The 22,136-nt window shown below is 42.8% G+C and overlaps 1 protein-coding gene and 1 long non-coding RNA gene across 10 annotated transcripts in view; one reads left to right on the forward strand and one right to left on the reverse strand.

Annotated features, from left to right (window-relative positions):
* The window catches only part of Clybl (citramalyl-CoA lyase), a 235,633-nt gene that overhangs the window by 39,552 nt on the left and 173,945 nt on the right, over positions 1-22,136 (reverse strand). For 8 of the 9 annotated variants that reach the window (XM_048800676.1, XM_048800675.1, XM_048800678.1 and 5 more), the window contains exons 3-4: positions 4,675-4,863; positions 684-785 (exon numbers count right to left, since the gene is read on the reverse strand). In XM_048800676.1, coding sequence (XP_048656633.1) covers positions 684-785; positions 4,675-4,863 — 291 coding nt within the window. The remainder of the gene's footprint in view (positions 1-683; positions 786-4,674; positions 4,864-22,136) is intronic. The other variant, XM_048800681.1, reaches the window with a different exon arrangement.
* LOC125616057 lies at positions 16,143-21,033 on the forward strand. The gene is made up of 6 exons (XR_007346671.1): positions 16,143-16,232; positions 17,721-17,814; positions 18,271-18,373; positions 18,556-18,725; positions 18,948-19,001; positions 20,829-21,033. It is a non-coding gene; the product is annotated as an uncharacterized LOC125616057 (long non-coding RNA).

The raw sequence follows: 22,136 nt of genomic DNA on the forward strand, positions 1-22,136 counted from the left end.
TATAAATGCCCACTGATACAGAAGGAAAACACAAGCTGGCTCTGAATGTGGTCAGGCAGGTAGTTTAAAGCTGAAAACCCCGGGCTCATCTAATCTCTCCAAGTGGTTATTAGAAAATATTTTATGTTCAATGCGACAAATTGAAATAACGGACTACAAATTATTTGTGTACATGAACTTAAAAACAATAGTTGTCTGATCTGCTAGACATTATGGATAATGCTGCTATAAAGAGGCCAGAAAATTTTTCGATGGAAAGCTATTGATAGAAAAAGAACAATTCAAAGTTAATTCATTAAGGTGACAAAATAGATTTTCCATTTATTTTATACCTTTATTGTAAAATTCCCATTTATTTTATATTCAATCTATAAATGTTAACAATTCAAGGTATAGTATACAGTGATTTTTTTAAATTAAAATTATTACTAGGAACATGTGCATATTTCATTGAAATATTTAGGAGTGGGAAGCTTTTCCTTTCTACTTAACCAATTTCTTTGTTTTCTAAGATGCTGAAAACCTGGTTTTTAAACTATAAAGAAAATAAATGGTGCTCAAGGTTTACCTTGCTTATAAATCTTTCTAAAAAAATGTTAGTAGATGTTGAAATTGAAAACAAAAGTTCTCTTTAGGTGACAAATAAAACACTAACTTATGTAACCACGTTATGGTTTTCTTACCTTAAAATTGAGCAAACCCATTGCAGTTTCCACAAAGGGGATTAAATTCATTGGTTGTTCAAGTTTTCGGCCTTTTAAGTGGAATGAAAATTTGTCTGAAAACTAAAATCAAAAGTGTCAGGTGATTAGTGGTAAAAAATAAAATAAAATAAAAACAGAAGTAACAATCACTGCAATGTAGACATAGAAATAGTACTTAAATCTTTGACCTGAGGGAGTAATATCCCAGCCTCCTCACCCACATAAAAGAATTTTTTTAAAAAAGGAAAGACCAAAGAAAAAAGGTAACAAAGTTCCCAACAAACTAAATAGCAAAGTCCCCGAGCGTCACGGCCTCCCCCCACCCCTACCAGGAGCAACTTGAGGCCTAGGAGTTAGACATCCCCGGTTTAAATGCTTCCCTTGAAAACATATTTACTGGAGACCTCTCGCCCTCTGCGTTAAATGCAAATGGTAGGCCCTTAAAACAATGCGCCCTGCTCTACCTGCAAGTCTGTTTTTGTTTCTGCCGGGCACTGACATCAGTGTAAGTGCTCCCCGGCCTTCTACGCCGAGTCCATACCATCCATTATAGCACCATTACCCTTTGTTCCGAAGGGGTTTCTTCATAATTTTTTTAGCTTACCTAGGAAGACCTTAAAAAGGAAGTTTAATTCTTTGAAGACCAAAGCTCGCCAATTTTTTCCATGAGACCAGTTCACAGCCAGCTCTGCGCTGCCAGTGGGGTAGCCCAAATTCCAAAATCTATCATCTGGAAACATACAAAGCTCTCGCACAGATCCCCCACCCCCCTTTCAAAAGGGGAAAAAAAAAAACCCACAATCTAAATTGTAAATCTATTATGTCTATCTAGATCTAATAAGATGTGAGGAGATTAAAAAAAAGAAACCCAGGTATGATAAAGATATTTTTGTAAATAAAGATGAAAACATATATCCATTTTAAATTTAAGGAATATTCAGCCATTAATGGATATCAAAGGAAAAGGGAATTTTAATCATCTCTCCATTCAGTCTCAGTTGGGTAAATCATATCTAAGAGATTTGCATAAATATAAACCATCAAAGACTTTTCATCTTCAAAGGGGGTTTCAAGACCCTATAAGCTTTGTACTGTAATCATCACAGGTCACCACCCTGCAGGAATAAGGCTGCTATGGCAACATAAAAAAACTAATGCTTAAGGCTTAGCATAATATTCTGACTAATAGAAAGGAAACTCATTTTAAAAGCTGGCAGCCTATTTACCAGAAGCGGGATTAGAGGTGTTATTTCCCCTTTTAGCTGCCCCCTCCTCGCCTGTGCACACCCCCCCCCCTAAAAAAATCTAATCACTGGGATCTTTAAAAAGCTTTTGAGCAATTTGCAGTAACTTTACAATTAGGCTAAAATAAATCACAGCTTTCAGTAATGAAGAATGATTCCCGTCGCTCCCTGCCCTCCCTTCCTCAGACAGCATCAGCATCACCTCCTAGGAACTTTGCAGGGAAGGAATGACCGAATCGGCCGGGACCAGAAGGCAGTATGCGCTCTGCAAGGGGACAAAATGCATGGCACTCGGTGCAAAGGAAAATACAACGTGATTTATGTCACAATTAAGCTAGAAAATGGGTAGTGAAATGTTAGTGGTCTGGACGTTCAGTAGGTAGCCGGAGATTTTCTTTTCTCCTTCCAAAAAGAAAACTTGAACTCCTATTTGCCCAGTGCTTTGTGATAACCGTTAGAACTACAAAAACCTTAATGTTTACAACTAGGTAAACCCTTTACAAGAGAGTCCCTGTTCTTAGTGAGCAAAATCTGCCGTGCTTTTTTGTTTTTAAGCCAATAGGGGCATTTAAAAATTAAATATGCTAGCCCCGCCTCCCCCCTCCCCCTCCCTCTTCTTCTTAAAAAATTGCATTAAGTACTAACACAAAAGGTAACTAGTGGAGAAGTTTCAATTAATTTTTTCAAAAGGGGACGATTAAATGTTTCCGGCCTGGTAAAGTGTTCATTTCAGTGAGGTGGAGGGGACCGGGGAGGGGGGTAGGAAAAGAAGGGGGGAAAAATTACAAAGAGATTGGGGAGGAGATGAAGTAGCAGGGCTCAGCAATTCTTTCAATTCCAGTGCACACCCAATAGTGTGTTGGAAGAATGCACACTGTTCGGGATTTGTGGGAGAATTGTCCCACGACAAAAGAGGCAGAGTTACGCTTGTTATAGTCCAATAAGCCGTGCCAGTCAAACAAGAACCCACACTAGCGACAAAAGGCGAGCAAGAGATTCTCACACAAAAGAAAACAAGTAAGCCCATCTTTCAGTTGTGCATCAGGCTCTGGGCTTTACGCTTCGCATAAATACAAACGGAGAGGAAAAAATAAACAGCCCCAAAGACTTCTGTTAACTAGAAGTTCTATTTAACTGCAGCATGTTCCCCACAACCCAGCATCTGAATCAGCAAACAGGCCGAAGCTAGGGGCTGGGGTGGAGCCCCCTCTCAAAATAAAGGTAAGGCCCGTGATAAATAGGCATCAAGGATGAAACCAAAGGCTAAGAGTGACTTCAGAGTCCATCTGTATCAACCTAAGTCATATCTGAATGGGGCCAGAGCCCTCAGGATACCAACACTCTGGAATCTGAGGGCACCGCTTCTGAGGATACCCTTGGAGAGAACTCCAAGTTCAATAAGTAAATCCGGGTCCTTGACAACGGGGCTTCAAGAAGAATCCAACAGAACCATCCCACAGAATTAGGACAGAAACTACAAGTACAGTTTTAAACTTTCTAGTTGGCATATTCAAAGAGTAAAATGAAACAGGTGAAGTTGATTTTCATAATACCTTACATTGTACCCACTAGATTCCAATGTTAATTCAATGTGCAATCGTTATGAAAATTATTGAGGTATTTTACATTCTCTCCCCCTCTTGGGGGGGTTCAGGTCTTCAAAATTAAGTGTGTATTTTATACTTACAGCATATCTCAATTTGCACTGGCTATATTTCAAGTGCTCAATAGACACACGTGGCAGGTGGCCCCTGCATTGGACTATACAGACTCAACATTCAGATTATTAAAAAGGTAAGCACTTCATCAGGTATCAGAGCTCCTCATTGGATCACTATGCTTACATCCATAACCGTCCAGACAACACTAGATGTGGCTTTGAACCCCCTCAGCTCACTTGCCCACCAAACAAACATCCAGCACATCTGGCAGGCTCTGCCCCAGATTGGCACATTGGAATGGCATTCATTCATCAGAGACCTGCACAATACTGGCAACCCCAGAAAAAAAATCTAACCCTGTCCCCCGTCTGTCTCACAATTAAAACAATCATAGTATAATTGGGCCCATTCTGAAGTTTTCTTAAGTAATTTGACATGCCAACCACTTTACATTTCAGGTTTTTATTGGCTGAAAAGTCTGTCATGAAACACAAACACACCTGTCAGCAATTTAAAAAGGACGCACTAGAGAACTGTTCAGGAAATAATATCTGTGCTAATTAAAACCACTAGTTAAAAGCTTCCTGTTTATTCCTCTAGTTGCCCTAAGGAGTGACCTTTTCTTCCCCTATGTTGGGTTCATTTTTTCATATGCGGCTGCTGTCCTCTGGAGGCCTGTGATGATTTCAAACGCAACTTGGTAAGAGCCATTTATGTCATGACCCTTCCTGGTTGAGGCCTAGGCTCTGGGCCTACACAGTGGTGGCAGGAGTGGTGCTCTGACAACCTGGCATCCAAGGATAGCTCTGGGAGGGCTAGCAAGGAGCCAGTTCTGTCCAAACCACAGATCCGATTAGGAAACCCAAGCATTGTGTCTAAAGGACAATTGTTCCAAAGAACACTCTGGGCAAAGGCGGGCGCTCAGGTGAAGGAGATGGCTGCTTGTGTTCACTCCTCCTTCTCAGTTCCTTCCTCTCTGATCCGTGCAGCCTTCTCAAAACCAGTGGCACCCAAACCCCTTCTCTTAGATGGTCCTAAGTTTTAAGCAAAGCACTGGCTACTCACCCACTGGATTTCCTCAGGACTCTCCACTTTTGGTAGCATCAGGCTGGAAGGAAGGACCCGGGATTGCAGAAGGGTCTCAAGGTCCTCCTCCGCCAGACCGCTAGACACCGAGTTGATTCTCACGCACTTTTCTGTTGGGCCCAGATCAAAGCCTTCAAGAGTTTCTACTATTCTCAGTCGAGCTTCATTCTGTGTCAATAAAAAGTTACCTTTTTAGTTTAATTTCTAAGGGGAACACAACTGAGTGTGGTGTGACACTGCTGCGTGGATTCAGTGTGAGCACCTTTCTCAGGTCTACACATTGCCCGCCCACCAAAGAAATAAGTGAAATAAGTTATCCAATGTGATTGTTGAGCTGTTGGTAGACTTCGTTCACAGGATGTCACTCATCCGGTACTTGCCATCACGCATACTAGTGTATTCTAAATGTCAGCTTCATCTTGCTCATTGGTGCTGCTTTCTAGTTGGAAAGGTACAAAAAACTAATAAGCAGTTATTCATTGATGGAGCATTAACTAGGCCTACGCATGGTTCTAAGTCCTTGCATTTTCTCATTTAGTAAATATAAGAAACTGGGCAACATCTGGATTGTGGCAGTCTCATCTGTCAGCCTATTCACATTAGGGAAAAAATGGTTTATTTTTCTTTATCCCCATATAGTGTGCTTTTTTTACTTCTCTTTCTTGTTTTATTTTTTGCAACTGAGTTGCATCTTGACATTCAATTAGGCAGGTGCTCACAGGAATCTGACACTTCATACTACAAGAAATGCTCACACTTATTTAGGTGGAAGCAAAAACATCACCAAGAAATTCCTTCATGAAGTGCTTGACAAATACAGTTTGTTTTATTCCCCCTGAATTTGACAATCTTTGCTCCACAGTTAAGAAAAACTGAAAGGGTAAAATTCTGCTTCAATATTTGAATTAACCCAAGAAAAATGGTATGAGACCAATTATGTTATTTATTGGCTTTGGCTTGGGGGCGCTGGGGGTGGGGTGTGGAGAGAGAAGGGTGTGGGGTTGGTGTCAACAGAAAGAAAACACTTGGGGTCATTACTTCCTGCCAATTTCAGTTTTCAAAAACAAATTCTTCCAACTTGCCAACAGCCCTCAACAAATTCTTCTTGTCAGAATGAACACTTACCAAAAGTAGTTTCACTTGGGAAGGGTTTTTATGATACTAATAAAACTTGAAAGCCTCTCACTGCTGATGAATATGGTTTAGGGAAAAAAAAAAGTCTTAACAATATACAGCCATTTGAATAGCAGTACTTATCTAGGAAAATAGCAAAACGGAGACAAGAAAGAATTATTTAAGCCAATGCGGAGTCTAAGTCCAATCAATGAGACAAGCTGGACACAGATTTAAACCAGACGGATGTGGGTCTGCAACAGAGTGGAGCAAGGAAGGCTCCAAATGTGGTCTGAGTTAAACAGCACGAGGAAACGGTAGCTTAGCGTTGTCAGGTCAGATGGAAACAGTGCTGAGGACCAGTTGAGGACAGCCATGTGAAGTCCTGATTTACAGAGCTTGGACTGCCAAGAATTAGGCCAAGTTTAGACAAAAGCAAGAGAGCTCATGTCAGCTAAAGTTAGAGAGATGGTAGTCAATGATGGTTCAGTTCCAAATCAAATACCTTTGGCTACTCCACAACAGTAAAACTCCAGCTCCACCATGAACTAGATATGGAAACACTGGGGGCTAAGTGCAAGAGTTAGCTTGGTATCATGGTTCCAAGGCCGCCTAGAGCTGCAGGAGAAATGCTTCCTCATCTACAGCAGTGCAGGCTTTTAGATCCATAGCCTCAGAGAACCCAGACCACCATGCTCCATGTAGCCCGGACAGCTACAGACCCTGGATTGCTCCAGTTGGTAAATATTTTCCAGCTTCTAGATTCTCTTTCAGTAGCAAGTCAGCCTCCTTGCAAAGAGTCCTTTGGGACAGTGAATGGAAAATTGAAGGGAACTCACTAGGTTGTTTAGGCTGAAATGTATTTGAAAATCATTGTGTCCTCATATCCATCCTGTAATCTGCATGTGTGCTCAACTTTGCAGGATCCCTGGCAACATCAACTTCCTGAATTGTTAATGTTGGCGACAAACTGAATCTGACCTCGAGGAGCTGTTGGGTGGTTTCATTTGGATTTGAAGGGGACTGTTTGTTCAAAGCTTGTGTTCTAAACCTGTTTGTGATTTTTATCTAAAGTCAGATTGCCATGGTTTCAGCACATTCTGGTTTACTTAGTAAAATTCAGCCTCTGTGAAATTGGCTCCAAATGAAGTCCCTAATTCCAACTTTAGGCATAATCTGATTAGTACTTTTCATGTTATAATAATGAGCAGTGAATACTCAGCATTTTATTGGTTTCTTTTATTTATTTATTTATTTATTTTTGGCTCAGAACTAAAAACCAAGCTCTTTCCACTTCATCACTCTGTACCTTTCCAAAAAGAGATGATGGCTTTTGAGGTATATTGCCATACAACACCCTTATTAACAGGCTGTTGCTTGTTGCAATTTACATAAACTAAGTATGCATCCCTCTGGTATGTATCCCAAAATACCCAACAACTTCATTGAATTTACACCAACCAACAAGCATGTTGATTTTTTTTTTCTTTTTGGTATTTTAATGGTGAAATATGTTACTGCTAGCAAAACACACCCATGCCATCTGTTGGGCTGAAAGGAAGGCAGTTTCTAAGAACAATCAAGTTTAATGCTGGGTGTTTAGTTAGAGGGAGTTACAGTCCGCCCAGTTGTGAAAAACAAGAAATTCTGCTCTTCTGCCCTTTCCCTCTCCCTCTACACACACACCTTGCTTCTTGCCACAGTCTCTCTCATCTCCATCCCTCTGTCCCCTTCACACTTTCCTCCTGCCCTGTTCACCCCTCCATCTCCATCTGCGCAGGTGGATGAGTGCCCTCAGGGTGGCCTGGTGGATTGGGGGTGGGAAGTGCTTCCTGGGGACAGAAGAAAAAGGACATTTAAATAAAGAGGCCACTTGAGAAAGAACTTTGGTGGGGAACTTAGATCCTGGAAGCAACTCAGGTTGTACACAATGAGGTTTAAAATGCATTGCACTCAGGTGTCACACTGGGACACCCTGGTGGAGTGTTCTCACTGTGGAATGAACTGTGTCCCTAAGATCTGACAAGCCGGAAAAGACCAAATAAGGCCTTTACCAATGGTTACATCAGATCTTCGAAGGGACTAATCGCCATGGTGTGTTCTGAAGCATGTTTGATCCCACACTTGCAGAGGTTGCAGAGAAAGTTGGTACAGATCGGATTCTCTGCAGGACCCTGTTCTAAAAAGTGGTGTTCCCCAAGTTCCCGCAGTCAATCAATATTCCGTGCCATGGGCTGCTCAGTGCAGTGGACCAGGGGCTAATAAACTTGTCCTTATCCATAAGCCATCGTATTATGTGACTGTGTCTGGGCCAGGAACCAAGGCGTGCTATGATTTCAGAGACTGGATTCTTATCACCTGGGGAGGAGACACGCTCTGGTGACGTCAGAAAGAGATAAATCAACCCTCCCCGAGATCTACAGGCTCCAAAATTAAAGAAGAAAATATGCGTGCAGTTGGTTCCATTGGCACCCATTAAAGCTAATAACTAATCATCCTCGCAAGTTTCCAGCTCAGAATGACCAAATCTGCAAAGAAAACAACATCCGTCCACTTTTACACTCCAGTGGAAGAGGTGGTCCCTCGCGGCAGGGTGGCACAGTCTCGCCATCTGGAGAATAAATCGAGTGTGAAGTACAGTAGTTTGGGACCAACCTCCGTGGCGGCAGCTCAGCAGTCAGTTCATTAGTTCCGAACTTGCAGGGATTAGAGCGGCATCACTTCTACTGTCGGATAGGATGAGACAGACAGGATACGAGACTCAAGGAGGATCGAGACTCCCGAGGAGCCCCTTGGGCTTATTTATAAAACTACAAAGTACAAACACACCCAAATAAGTGCCTTAAATAATAGCATTATCACAGTTTCATAACATCTGAATTAACACCTTTTCCTTCAACTTCCACTCTCCTCCCCAAACCTTGAATGTTAATGTACAGCCCTTTCCAGAGGAAATCACAAAGACAACCCTGACCCTGCATGCAACAGGAGCAGCCAGAAAGCTGGGGCCGGAGACTTGGTAATTAAGAAATAGGGAGTATTTCCAATCCAGGAAGATGCACAGCCATTGTTAAACACACACACACACACACACACACGATTATTATTTTCATTCAGCAAAATCATCACATCATGTATTCAGAAACACTAGCAAATTCTCTCTTTTCTGGATTTGCCCATCTTATCTCATTTCCATTTGTAAAATGGTGACACCAGCATGGAGTGACCCAAATTCTAAGTAGAAGGCCCCGATATCAGGATCTTTAAGAAAATTTTGTTGAAAATGTCAAGGTCAAGTTTGTTTTAAAACAAAAAAATGGAGTGAATTATTCCATTGAGGGGTCTCTCTTTTTTAATTGTATACATTTATATTAAAAAAACAGAAGTGCCTGTGACCTAAAACAGGTCATCACTAGTAAGTTATATTGGATTCTTCTTTCTAACATCAAAATTAATGACAACAATGATCACAGGGACTGTAGTACGTAGTAGCGACTGCATAGGAAGAGAAGGGAAATGAATTCTCACAGGTTCTTGCAGCCTGGTGGGGTGTCTCCTTACGTGAGGTGGTGTGTTGACTGTCTATCCCACTGTTTTTTTTTCCTACACAAAAGAAATCTTGGATTGCCTATTTCCCAAAAAAGATATCTACAATATTGAAGATACCATGTGTTAAGTGGTTTAAAGTGTCATGCATTGATTCCCACCAACTACTACATGTCAGACATGGTTTACTCTGAAAATGTGGATTTTGGTAGAGCAAAGTTTTTGATGTGTTAATCATGAAAAATACATTAAAACACAGGTTTATTGTAAAAATACAAACTTGGCTTTCATTTGAAGGAATGAGAAGGCTCAGGATGTGTCTGGATGGGAAGCTTATAGTATGTAATTGGAATTTCTGGCTCTCAGAGATTTAACTAAAAAAGAGGAAATCCTACACAACACAACTCTAAGATACAAAAATCTATGAAAATAATATATTTTTATGGCCTCTGAATGCTTAAAAATATTTTGAAAAGACATTGGAACAATAGCTTTCACCTGAGTTACACAAACCTTTACATTTGTCAAAAATCATGGAAGACAGACTTTAAATTTGTGCATTTCACGGTATATAAATCGCATCTCAAAAGCACAAAGAGAACTAAGAACAAATATCAGCCTTTTACTCAATGACAAGCACAAAGTAGTTAAGGGGAACTGACCTGCTGTCTGCAGCTCACTTTGAAATGAATAAAAAAAAAATGAACTGATGGATAGATAGGAGGACAGACAGATAAGCAGACAGAAAAAGCAGGCCAACAAAACCATGGGAAAATATGGCCCAGGGACTCACTGGATGACATTTTTTGTAATAAAGTTTGAGAAAAAAATGTTAAAGATACCTTTAAAATGTTGATTTTTTTCAGAGCTGATTAATGAATATATGGGGACTTTTTACACTATTGTCTTTACATTTGTGTATATTCAAATATTTGCACAATAAGAAGTTAAAGACTGGCTAACAACCTAAAATTTATTTTGCTTGTTGTTTTAGAAAAAAATTGGGAGGAAGATAATTTTTAGGTCTATGATTTTTTTTTTTTTGTAACAGTTTCAATGAGATAAAAGCCACATGGCATATAATTCACCCATTTAAAGTGTACCCTAACGTACTCTCTATCTCTATAGGTTTGGAATTTATAAATGGAGCCATGCCTACATACTCTTTCTTCTGTGACAGGATTCTTTCTCTTAGGATAGTGTTTCGAGGTTCATCCATGTTTTGCCATGTATCAGTACTTCTTTTTTTACTGCCAAATAATGTTCCACCATGTGATTAGAGCACATTTTGTTCACCTACCATCAGTTAATGGACATTTGGGTTGTTTCAATTTTTTTGGCTGTTAGGAGAAATGCTGCTCTTCTAGTGCATGTTTTTGAGTAGACACATGTCGCCATTTCTCTTGGGTGTGTATCTGAGAGAAAGTGTGACTCCCAGGTCCAGTGGTCACTCCAGGTTTAGCCCTGTCGGCTCGCCCCAAAGTGGCTGCACAATTTATGTTCCCACCAGTAGCTCTAAGCTTCCGGTCACTCCCCGTCCTCACCGCCACTTGCTGCCATCTGTGTTCCTGAGCTGGCCATCCTAGAGGGTGTGAAGTGGTCTCTCGTGGTTTTGAGTTGCATTTCCCTGTTGACTGATAGCAGTGAAAACCTGTTTGTGTGCTTAGTGGCCATTTTAATTCTTCTCTGGGGAAATCTCTATCAATCCTTTGCTCAGTTTTAAAAATTGTGGTAAAATATATAACATAAAATCTTTCATTTTAAATTTAACTTTTTTCAGTGCTATGGATCAAACCCAGGTCCTTACACATACTAGACAAGTGCTCTACCACTAAGTCACAACTCAGTCCTACTTATCCATTTTATTTTTATTATTTATTAAGTTGTTTACTTATTTTATTGGTGCTGGGGATTGAACTCAGGGGCACTTTACCATTGAACCACATCCCCAACTCTTTTTATTTTGAGATAAGTTCTCACTAAGTTTCTGAGGGTCCTGCTAAATTGCTTAGATTACTGGTATGGGCCACTGGGCCCAGCTCGTAACAATGTCATAAGGCTCATTCATGTCGTACCATGAATGTATCCAAATTTTACTCCTTTTCATGGCTCAGTAATATTCCATTGTCTAACATAGCATGTTTTGTTTACCCAGTCATCTGTACATGCATACGTGGACTGTTTCCACATCTAGTCATTGAGAATGATACTGCTGTGAACATTGGCATACAAGTTTCTCTGAGTGTCTCTTTTCAATTCTTTTGGGTATATACCTAGGAGTGGGTTTGAGTTATGCTGTGCCATACTGTAATTTTACATTTAGCTTTTGAGGAACAGCCAAACTGTTTTCCATAGAAGCTGCGCCATTTTATAGTCCCACCAGCAATGCACCAGGATTCAGATTTTTCCACATCGTCACCAACACTCATCATTTTCTGTTTTGTTTGTTTTTCTTTTTTAAATAATAGTGGGTGTGATGTGGTACTTCCTTGTGTTTTTTAAAATTTTTTTTTAGTTGTAGTTGGTCACAATACCTTTATTTTATTTATTTATTTTTATGTGGTGCTGAGGATCAAACCCAGGGTCTGGCACGTGCTAGGCGAGCGCTCTACCGCTGAGCCACAACCCCAGCCCTTCCTTGTGGTTTTGATTTATGTTTCTCTAATGATTAATAATGCTGAGTGACATTTTTGGGGGGAGGGGTTGGGTATTAGAGCCACTGAGCCACATCCCCAGACTTTTTTGAGACAGGATCTCACTAAGTTGCTTAGGACCTTGCTTAGTTGCTGAGACTGTTTTTGAACTCACAATCCTCCTGCTTCAGCCTCCTGAGCTGCTGGGATTACAGGTATGTGCCACTGAGCCCAGTATGAAGGACTTTTTGAGTACTTACTGGCATTGGTATGTCTTTTTTGGAGAAATGTCTGTTGAGGTCTTTTGCTTGCTTTTGAACAGAGTTGTTTATCTTTTTGTTGCTGTGTTATAAGAGTTCTTTGTAAACTGTGCGAGATGATGCACACCTGAAATCTCAGTGGCTAGGGAGGCTGAGGCAGGAGGATTTGGGTTCAAGGTCAGCCTCAGCAATTTAGCAAGGCCCTAGGCAACTCAGGAAGACTCTGTCTCAAAATAAACTATAAAAAGGGTTGGGGATGTGGCTCGGTGGTTAAGTGCCCCTAGTACCAAAAAAAAAGGTCTTTGTATATTTTGGATATTAGGTCCTTATTAGACAAATCATTTGCAAATATTGTCTTTTCAACTTTCTTGACGGTGTTTTATGAAATAAAAATGTCATGATTTTGCTAAAGTCCATTTTTTGTTATTGGTGCCTGTGCATTATTTATCATGTTGAGACCATTTCAGAGAGATCTATGTGTATGTCTTCCTCTTCCTCTAGGAGTTTCATAGGTTCACCTCTAACGTGTATGTCTGTGATTTATTTTGAGTATACATTTTTACATATGATGTGAGATAGGAGGACTGTGATATTTTTGGTCTTTATTTTTCAACGATGAAAATTCCCTGGAAGGAGAGAGCTCAAGTGGAAAGAAGGGGCTTAACCGCTATTGGCCTTCACTTGGCTTTGCCCTGACAGCACCTGGCTGCGATTGGCCTCCCCGCTGCCGTGGCCCATCCACCTCCCACCACGTTCCCCCTTCTCTTGCCCGTCCCCCACCTCCTCCTGGAGGATTTTCCACAAGTATGCAGCAGTACTTGAGATCTCTGAGACCCTGAACCGACATCCTCATGGGCCTCTGAGGTGCCCCAAACCCAAACCCAAACCCAAATGCAGAGGGCCATGTGGAGCTGGTGGTGAGATTTGCTACCTGTGCTTTCTGTATTCCGGTGAACTTATGACTCGTGGCTTTGAGGTATACTGTGCACACACCTTTTTAAAAGGCCAAAGTATCTACTTATGGAAGGCCCGTGCTGTCCTTCTCAAGCAAATACCAAACGCCATGCTCAGATCGGGCTGCAGCGTGGCGTCTGCAAGTGGCTCTGCCAACTTGTATGATTTTCCTTCTCTCGTCCGTTGTTCTCAGGTGTCCCTTAGTGAGGCAGTGTTATAACTTCTGGTTTCTAGTGGGGCGGCAGAGGCACAGGGAGCCAGGACATCTGCTCCTGCAGGACAATCTGTGAGTGGGGGAATGGGGTGCATTAGCACACTCTCTCCGGGGGCCACTGGTCACTTCTATGTGATGGGGAGGATCCAGGGGGAAATGACAACATAGTCACTCACTTAAGGTAAGACATCCAGACCCTTGAAAATGTCTAGGCATCAAGAGGGCCTCTCTTTTTCTTTAAGGATGTTTGTGATTCTGAAGAGAAAACTTCCTGTGCACTGTGCCCAGATTCTGCCTGAAGACCCTGGGCTGCAATATTTAGATTTTTAGTCAGGAGGAAAAGGATTATTCAAATGCTATCCACTATGCCAGGTGCTGGGACAGGTGACAGGTGTGGGGGCATCAGGAGAGATATATAAATTGCTCCCTGTTGAACTCTAGGAGTCCACCAGCCCGTTGGGGTTGGCAGTGAAAGGCCCACGGAATGAGAAGTGGAAGAGCAGCGAGTCAGCAGAACAGACCTACAGCCTGGGCCTTGGAGGCAGGGGACGGCAATGCCTGCTGAGATGTGGAGGACGATGGCCTGGGCTGGCTCCGTCAAGATTTCAATAGGTCTAGAGAGACAGCACCCAGTAGGAGGCTAAAAATGGGCCAAGGGCATAGACAGGAACAGTGAGGGACAGAAAGGCAGATGGGAGCACCAAGGCAGAACATTCGGCCAGAGGAGCATCCTTGCTTAAGCCAGGGGATGGTCAGAAAGGCAGAGGGGAGTCCAAGGCAGAGGGGCAAGGTCATGATTTAGAAGCACAGGGCTGAGGCTGCATTCCACTAGGGAGGAAGGGGTGATGGTGCTGGTAGGATGTGAATTTGCAGTTCAGCTGGAGGGAACCTCTTGAGAAGCTGCCCCGTGCCCTGGCTGCATCTGGGGAAGATCCATCTTCCAGTCAGGGGAAAAGTCCCTGCTCAATCCCACCTGCCCAAGAGCTACCGCTTTTGTCTCTAGAATGGGTATTCATACATGGGTTTGGACTTGGGGATTCACAGTCCAGTGTACTGACACAGAGACCAAATCACCACTGCAGGGTGCACGCTCTGGCCCACCTCCCTTGCAGGTACCTTCTAATTGGTCTCCCTCCACCCTGCCCCTCGAGGACCAGGATGGAGTAGGTGGCTCCTTTCTCCTACTGGTATAAAGTCCAGCCCAGAGCAAAGCTGCCCTCTCTCTTGCTGTATTTATGTTTCAGACTTCTCTGGGTTAGAGGAGGTAATTAACTGTTTTAGTTTAAAAGCCCTCCTGCTGGGTCCCAGTCTGCGTGGGAGAATCAAAGTAAACAAGCAAAAGGGAAGACTGTCATCAAAGGACCCTGCACCTACCTTTCTTCATCATGTGCCATTTGCTGCAGGTGCTGTGGATCACCCATGCAGGGCAGGGTCCAGGGCCTTTCATTCTTTTTAAGGGTAAATCAAGAGTGATGGGATCATAATTTAATGAGGCAGTCTTTCCATGGCTCCATATGTGCACCAGATAACAGACAAGTCACCTGTCCCTGGCCTGAGTGATTTTAGAGTGATGCTTGCAACAGGTTTTGGCTGATGACTTTCTCTAGTTTTCAAGCCAACTTGAAATTTGTTGCTGGAAACTAATCCAAATTGTTCCCTTCATGTAAATATTGACAACCAATTTTTTTAAAGTGCAAAAGATTTCTTCATTTTTATGGAGGAAAACATCCATTTCCTGGGAGGTAGCAAGTTTTGGAGATGAGGTGGGCCACTCCCCGGCAGGCTGGCTGAGGTGGGTTATAAACCATATTGCCAGCGAAGACCCCTGTCTATGCCAGCTGCCCCAACATCACTTGTCTAAGGTGCTGACAAAGAATCTTGTCTCCTTAAGTGGAAGCTTATAAAAATTCACAGATGGAAGTGTCTAGGTCTTGCAATGACACCAGCCAAGCTAATGTTAACTTGAGCTGGCTGCAGGAGCGAGTCCTTGACTTCTCGTCTCCAGATAAAGGTGGACACAGTATGGCCTAGCAGCTTCCCTAAACGGGATTCTTTAGATTTGTTGGTGCATTAATTAGTCTTCCTGGCAGCCAGGAATGAAGAAATCAGGTAACACAATGTAATGTGTGGTGGCAGAGATCAAACACAAAAGAAACATGTCTTGCAGGTACATGAAACTGGACCACAATTCTCAAAAACTGTTTTTAAGGTAGGCAAGTCTTCAAAACTAAAAATGAATAGAACAAACAAATAAATAAAAACTCTCCATGCAAAGTATCACCAGTTAAGTCCATCTTTGTATACTTTGAATGCTGTGACTCAAAAATACTCTCATTTTGTAGCAGCTGATCATTTATTTTTATTTATTTGTTGTGACTTGTCTTGCTTCCTAATTATTTCCCAAAGAAAATTGTAACTAAAAAGGCTTTTTAAAAATATATGTTTTTAGTTGTAGATGGACACAATATCTTTATTTTATTTATTTTTATGTGGTGCTGAGTATAGAACCCAGGCTCTCACACATGTGAGGTCAGTGCTCTACCACTGAGCCTCAGCCCCAGCCCAAGGCTTTATTTCTTTTCGTTGGCAAATTTTTCGTTGTTTTGAAGGGTAGTACTTTTCCATCCTGTTCTTAATTGATTTTACTTTTTTCAAAAATCAACAAGGAAAAGAAAAGAAAACACAGGATGGGGGCAATGAGCCCTCAGGACACTTTATTTTTGAATAGGCAGGTTGGGAAGCCCCTGAGGCCTGAGGTTTGGTGACAGCAGAGGGCTGGACTCCAGGACCAAGTGCGCCGGAGGCAGCTGAAGTCAGGTACGTGGAGAAGGCTGCAGAGCCTGCCAGGCCACCCAGTCCCCAACACTGGGCGCACTGGATCTCCCGTAATTAAATGCTTCCCTTGAGCAAATGCTAACAAAATAAAGCACGGTGGGCACCGCATTTGGTTCTCCTTGCGTTTTCCACCTTTCTGTTGCCAGCCCTTCACGTCGCCTTCCCAGCAGTCCCATTCCTTGGCCGGTGCCAGCCAGGCGCACTGCGCAACCACTTGGGTTTTCTTCCCTCTTTTGCGCCCAGTGAATTTTCATAAAGTGTTTAACGTGAGAACAAGCAGGTTCATTTCCCGCGCGGTGGGCCAGGCGCCCCGCATCACTGCCAGGTTTTGGCTTCCGAGGCCCAGCAGCGAGAACTCCTGCCAGAGCCCGTCCGGTACCGGCACCAGGTTCCCTGTAGCGGAACAGATTGTGCGGCCGCTCCGCAGCCTCTGGAAACGGCACATCAAAACGAAGCTGTAGCCTTCCTGCAAGAAGGAGATGAGACTCTCTTGGGCTGGCAGTTCTGCCAGGAAAGGGCTCTAGACATGCAGGAGAGGGCAAAGGCATTCCACCTAGCCACACACCTGGCCTCAGGACCCTGAGGTCCTCCTAGTGCCATCAGCTGTCAACCGCCTGTCACATCACAAGGCGGGTTAGTCTTCCTCTAATCAAGTGCAGACCCGAAAACCAAGGATTTTCTTTTTAGTATAGAAAGAGGCTACACACAAAAAAGTGGGATTGTACGGAAAGTTGAAAGGTTTTGAATCTGGCCTTTCATATATTCCCAGTTAATTGCTTGAACCACGTATGAAAATTTGGTGCATGGGAAGTTCCAATGTGATACTTAGGCGTGAGCCTTGTGACAAGGTCACTGCTGCTCAGGGAGACTTTTGGGGAGAAGCTGAGCCTTGCAGCTTCCAACATAGCCCAGGGATGAGAATGGCCTGTTCCTGAAGGTGACAAGGTCAGTGAGCCTTGAGGAAAAGAACAGGAATGACTCACCCTATCACTCCCCAATGTTAGGAACGGAGGACCAGTGGTGCCAGAGGGAGGCTTTGGAATGAAATACACAGACAATCCTTGATTACAGTGGGGTTCCGTTCTGATAAGCCCATCATGATTTAAAATGTCACAAGTCAAAAGTGCACTTCACACCCTGAACCCACCAAACACCTTGGCTAGCAGCAGGGCAGGCTGTGGGGTTCCCTCCGCTCCCCCTCAGGATCACTGGGCTCGCTGGGAGCTGTGCCCTCTGCCCTCGCAGTCCCCAGGAGTAGATAGTGCAGGTTTCCTACCATACCTTTCTGAAGAACAGAGAGGTTAGACTTATGTGGAGCCCCTCAACTAGTCCATGATCAAGGTGAGCAGAACTCACTCTTAGCTCCCAGTCTCCTGTTCGACCTGCAGATCCCCCTCTTTGCACTCTAGGGGACCAGTGGGCCATCTTATGGGCTTGGTAAACTTTTGTTTTCTGCTTAAACTCCTTTAGACAAGATTCTGCGGTTGGCTACCAGAATTCCTGACTAATGCCAGGATCACATTCTACATGCAATCTGTCACCTGTCTTTTTAAATCAACAACAAGTAGGTGCCTCTGTGTAGGGCATGATCTACGTAAGCATGGGGGAGGGCTGTGGGGTACACTGTTGATGGCTGCCCCATTATTTACCCAGTCAATCCCATGATGATTAAGATCTAATTTTTCTCCATTTTTTCCCTATAATTCATTCATTCAAGAACTATTTACTGAGTATGTTTCTGTGCCAGGCACTAATTTATGTAATGTAGAAAACAGCTCCCAGGCTACATGGAATTCACAATGCGGGTCTGGTGTCCCCAGAGCCTAACCAAAAGGAAAGCCCAGGGAACTTGCATCACTTGGCACTGAGGCAGGTCAATCTACTCCCTCATAATGGCAACCAGCCTGTCCAAGGATGGGATTCAGCATATGCTACTCCCATACACAGGCCCTGGGCATTTGACAGAACAGCAGAAAAGGGAGGCCACTGTCCCCACTCCTTCCCCTTCTCCCTGGAGCAGGTCATAAAACCTTCATTCCAGAGGTCCTTCCTAAACTTGAAGGAAAGGAGCATCCTCACCCTGAAAGACAGACACCAAGGAGAAGCTGAACACACAGGCCTTGGTAAGTCCCCCTCCTCTGTCCAGCCAGGCTTCTGCATGACTGTTGGTTCTGAATCAAATCCAAGCGTAAAATCCAGTTTCCCCTTTCTTTGGACCTTCATTTATGAAGGCTCCCAGGTCATGTAAAACTTATATAAAATAAATGCATATGCTTTGCTCTTGTTAATCTGTCTCTTATTATAGGTGACTGGGCAGTGAACCCTGTGATAGGCGAGGAAAAGATATTCTTTTGTTCCAGAGCATCATCTAATCACATACCTCTTCTTTTGCATGAAATCAGACCTGAAATATCTAGAGTCTACTTTCCTCCACACACGGAAGCCTTCAGGTTGTTGGATTCTGCAGGAATCCAGGTATTTAGTATGCTTTCCATCTCTCAAAAACAAAAATAAAACCATACAGAGCAACCTCTTACTGCTTCATTCCAACTTAGAAACCTAAACTCTCGAATCCTGATCAGTAACTGGGCAGGAATGGAAGGCCACTGGTTGCTGACGGTCATTTACTCACCACAATCTTTGGGTCTATGCTGTCAGTGCAAAATGTGACCACTGTCCATTTCTTCCTTTGTCTAGCTGCTGTTGTTATGGCCCAGGAGCGATGCTGATTTTAAAGATGACTTGGCTCTGGTAAGCTGATTTCTCAGGCCTCCTTCAGTTAGTTCCAGCCACAAATGCTCCCTTTGGGCTGCGAACCCAGAAGGCTACAGGGAGTGAGAGGTTCTCCATGGTTTTCAGGCTGCGTGCATGTGTAAGTGCTTTGAACAGAGGTGATTGAGGGGTTAATTGTATACAGTGAGTTATGACTTTTTTTTTTTAAAGAAAGGAGAGCAAGGGATAGAGAGGAGTATGAAAATAATGAATAATACAAGGGAGTATTTCCCTGAAATCTCCTGGTCTCTCTGATCATCTTAAGGATTCACCTTTTTTTTTTTTTAATTTTTTAGTTGTAGATAGACACAATACCTTTACTTATTTTTATGTGGTGCTGAGGATTGAACCCAGTGCCTTACACATGCCAGGCAAGCGCTCTGCCACTGAGCCACAATCCTAGCCTAGGATTCACCTTCTTGCTAAAACCAGATAGGTGAGCTAAGCTCAGAGAGGGTACAACTATGGTGTGAAGCACTCAAAGTTCCTAGCATAAGCTGGACACAGAGTAGCTGCCCAGCTGGGAATTAAAGGTTTGTGAGATTAACTGAAGAGTTGCACTGCAGTCTGCCCCTCTCCCACCAAAAATGATCCACCTGTCTGTCTCTCAGACACACACATACACACACACACACACACACACACACAGAGCAATTTTCTCCATGTTTGTTAGGTTCTTGCAGATGGAAGTAGATGTCCCATCTTTAGGCATGGTGGTATTCTTCCTTACTTTCTTATAGTTTGTAAGCATGATCAGTAACTTAGGTCCTAGGGTAAGAATCACAGAGAATCAGTTTTGGAGTTAGGAGGGCCTTTGAAGTTACCATCATGGCTACTGAACAGTCCTACAAATATCTGAGTCCTGCAAATGCCTGAGACTTTTGTCTTTGAACGCTCATAGTTCAATATAATCATTTTCTGATTTTTCAGTTTTCCAAAAGAGATTTAAAAATGTAAAACGTTTAACAATTCATAGTAATGAGGAAAGAGTAGTACGACTTTTTTTTTTTTTTTTTTTTGTACTGGGGACTGAACTCAGGGGCACTTGACCACTGAACCACATCCCCAGCCCTATTTGGTACTGGGGACTGAACTCAGGGTCTCACTGAATTGCTTAGCACCTCGCTTTTGCTGAGGCTGGCTTTGAACTCTGATCCTCCTGCCTCAGTTTCCTGAGCTGCTGGGATTACAGGTGAGCGCCACCATGCCCGGCTAGTACCAAATTTCATGAGGGTCACTATAAGCATCCTTCCAAAGCTAAAAACATTATATATATACAACTCAGAATGTCTTGGGGTGGAGAGAGTGCTTATTTTTATCTGCCATGAAATACACTGCCACAAATGATGGTATTCCTGAGATAAAAGTTCAGAGTGTTTGGGGCCTCAGTTTCCAAATCTGCAAGATGAATTTGGAGGTTCTTTCTGTCTCCACTACTCAACCTTCTCTGTATCACTGTCCTCTGGTTAGTTGTCTTAAGACAACTGCTCTCCAAACAGTGGAAATGCTCACCTGTGTTACCTTCTTTTGAGTAGAAATGATAACACATTGCTGGCCTAATATTTAGATTTACTATATATTTTATGGTAAAAATATAAAATATCTAATGTTTTGAGCACTCTTTAGATGGAATCATAGAAGTTTTCAATCTTTGTCATTTCAGATGAAAATGATGTTTAAAAAGTTAGCTGAAAGTTAATATTTACCTTTATAGCTATATCTAATATATAATTATGAGACATATTAAAAGAATAATGTTTACCATCTTTAGATGACTTGTATTTTCCTTTTTTTTTTTTTTTGCAGTGCTAGGGCTGGAACCCATGGCCTTGCACACACCAGGCAAGCGCTCCCTCACCAAGCTTCAGCCTCGGCCCCTTACCCTCTTTAAACTGTACTGAAGAAGCATTAACTGATTTAAAAGCCCAGGCATTTTGAGAACTTTAAAGCAGTTGAAGAAAAGAGGGCAAATCAGAAATATCCAATGAAAACTATTTGTAATGGTTAAAAAGCTATGTGATGTGCCTATTTTAGTATTTAGAAATTGACATCTTTGATCTAGATATTTGTTTTACTTGATCTGATGGGTTCGGGTGGGGCTTGGACACAGGTACTTTGAAAGGCCTCCCAGTCAGTTCCAAAGAACAGTCAACCTGAGAACCCTGCCCCAAGGGTACATGAGCAAATGCCTGGCCCTCCAGAAGCAGCCCCTACATTCAGGTGAGAAAGGCCTGCTGGGGGGAGAGGAAGCAGCGGTCCCCTGGGCTCCTGCCACAGATCCTCAAACAGCACACTGCCCATCACATAATCCACCACGAGCTCCCTCCATTTTACCACGTGCCATTTCTGTTTACAACATATTGGCAAATACTGGCAATGTGCTGTCATGATCTTTGCTGTGGTTGCTGATTTACTCCTGGTCCTTGGTTTGCTATTCCCACCTGCGCACTGAAGGGAGGAACCTCATGGAAGTGGAGCAGGAAGGCAGTCATAGGCTGGGAGGCCACTGAGGCCAGCCCTGCATTTTACAGATGAGCAAATGAAGAACTGAAGAAATTAAATAATCTCCCCATTAGCTGGGTGACCTGGCATTGCCTATAATCCCAGCAATTTGGGAGACTGAGGTAGAAGGACTGCAACTTTAAGGCCAGTCTGGACAACATAGCAAGACCCCATCTCAGAAAAAGAAATAAAGAAAAGGATTTTGATTTTGATTAAAAAAAATTTTTTTGTAGTTGTAGATGGACAGGATGCCTTTATTTTTGTATGCGGTGCTAAGGATCGAACCCAGTGCCTTGCACATGCTAGGCAAGCACTCTGCTACTGAGCTACAACCTCAGCCCAAGAAAAGGATTTTTAAAAAGATATTGTTTTCTGACCATAAAAAAAATATATCTCTTTATAGGAAAGCGAATACCTGTATTTTAATAGATACCTGTAATCCCACACATGGTCACACCATGATATCACCATTTGGAGTGTTGGAGCAAGGTCAGAACAGCCCAGGGCCACTGCTCCCAAGTCCCAGCCTCCTGCTTCCTTTATACTCTTAATCAATAGTCACTCAACACTGGTTGAGTCCATTCTTTATCACCTCTATTTGGCTCAGGTCTA

Source organism: Marmota marmota, unplaced genomic scaffold, assembly GCF_001458135.2.
Source record: "Marmota marmota marmota unplaced genomic scaffold, marMar, whole genome shotgun sequence".
Classification (NCBI taxonomy): domain Eukaryota; kingdom Metazoa; phylum Chordata; class Mammalia; order Rodentia; family Sciuridae; genus Marmota; species Marmota marmota.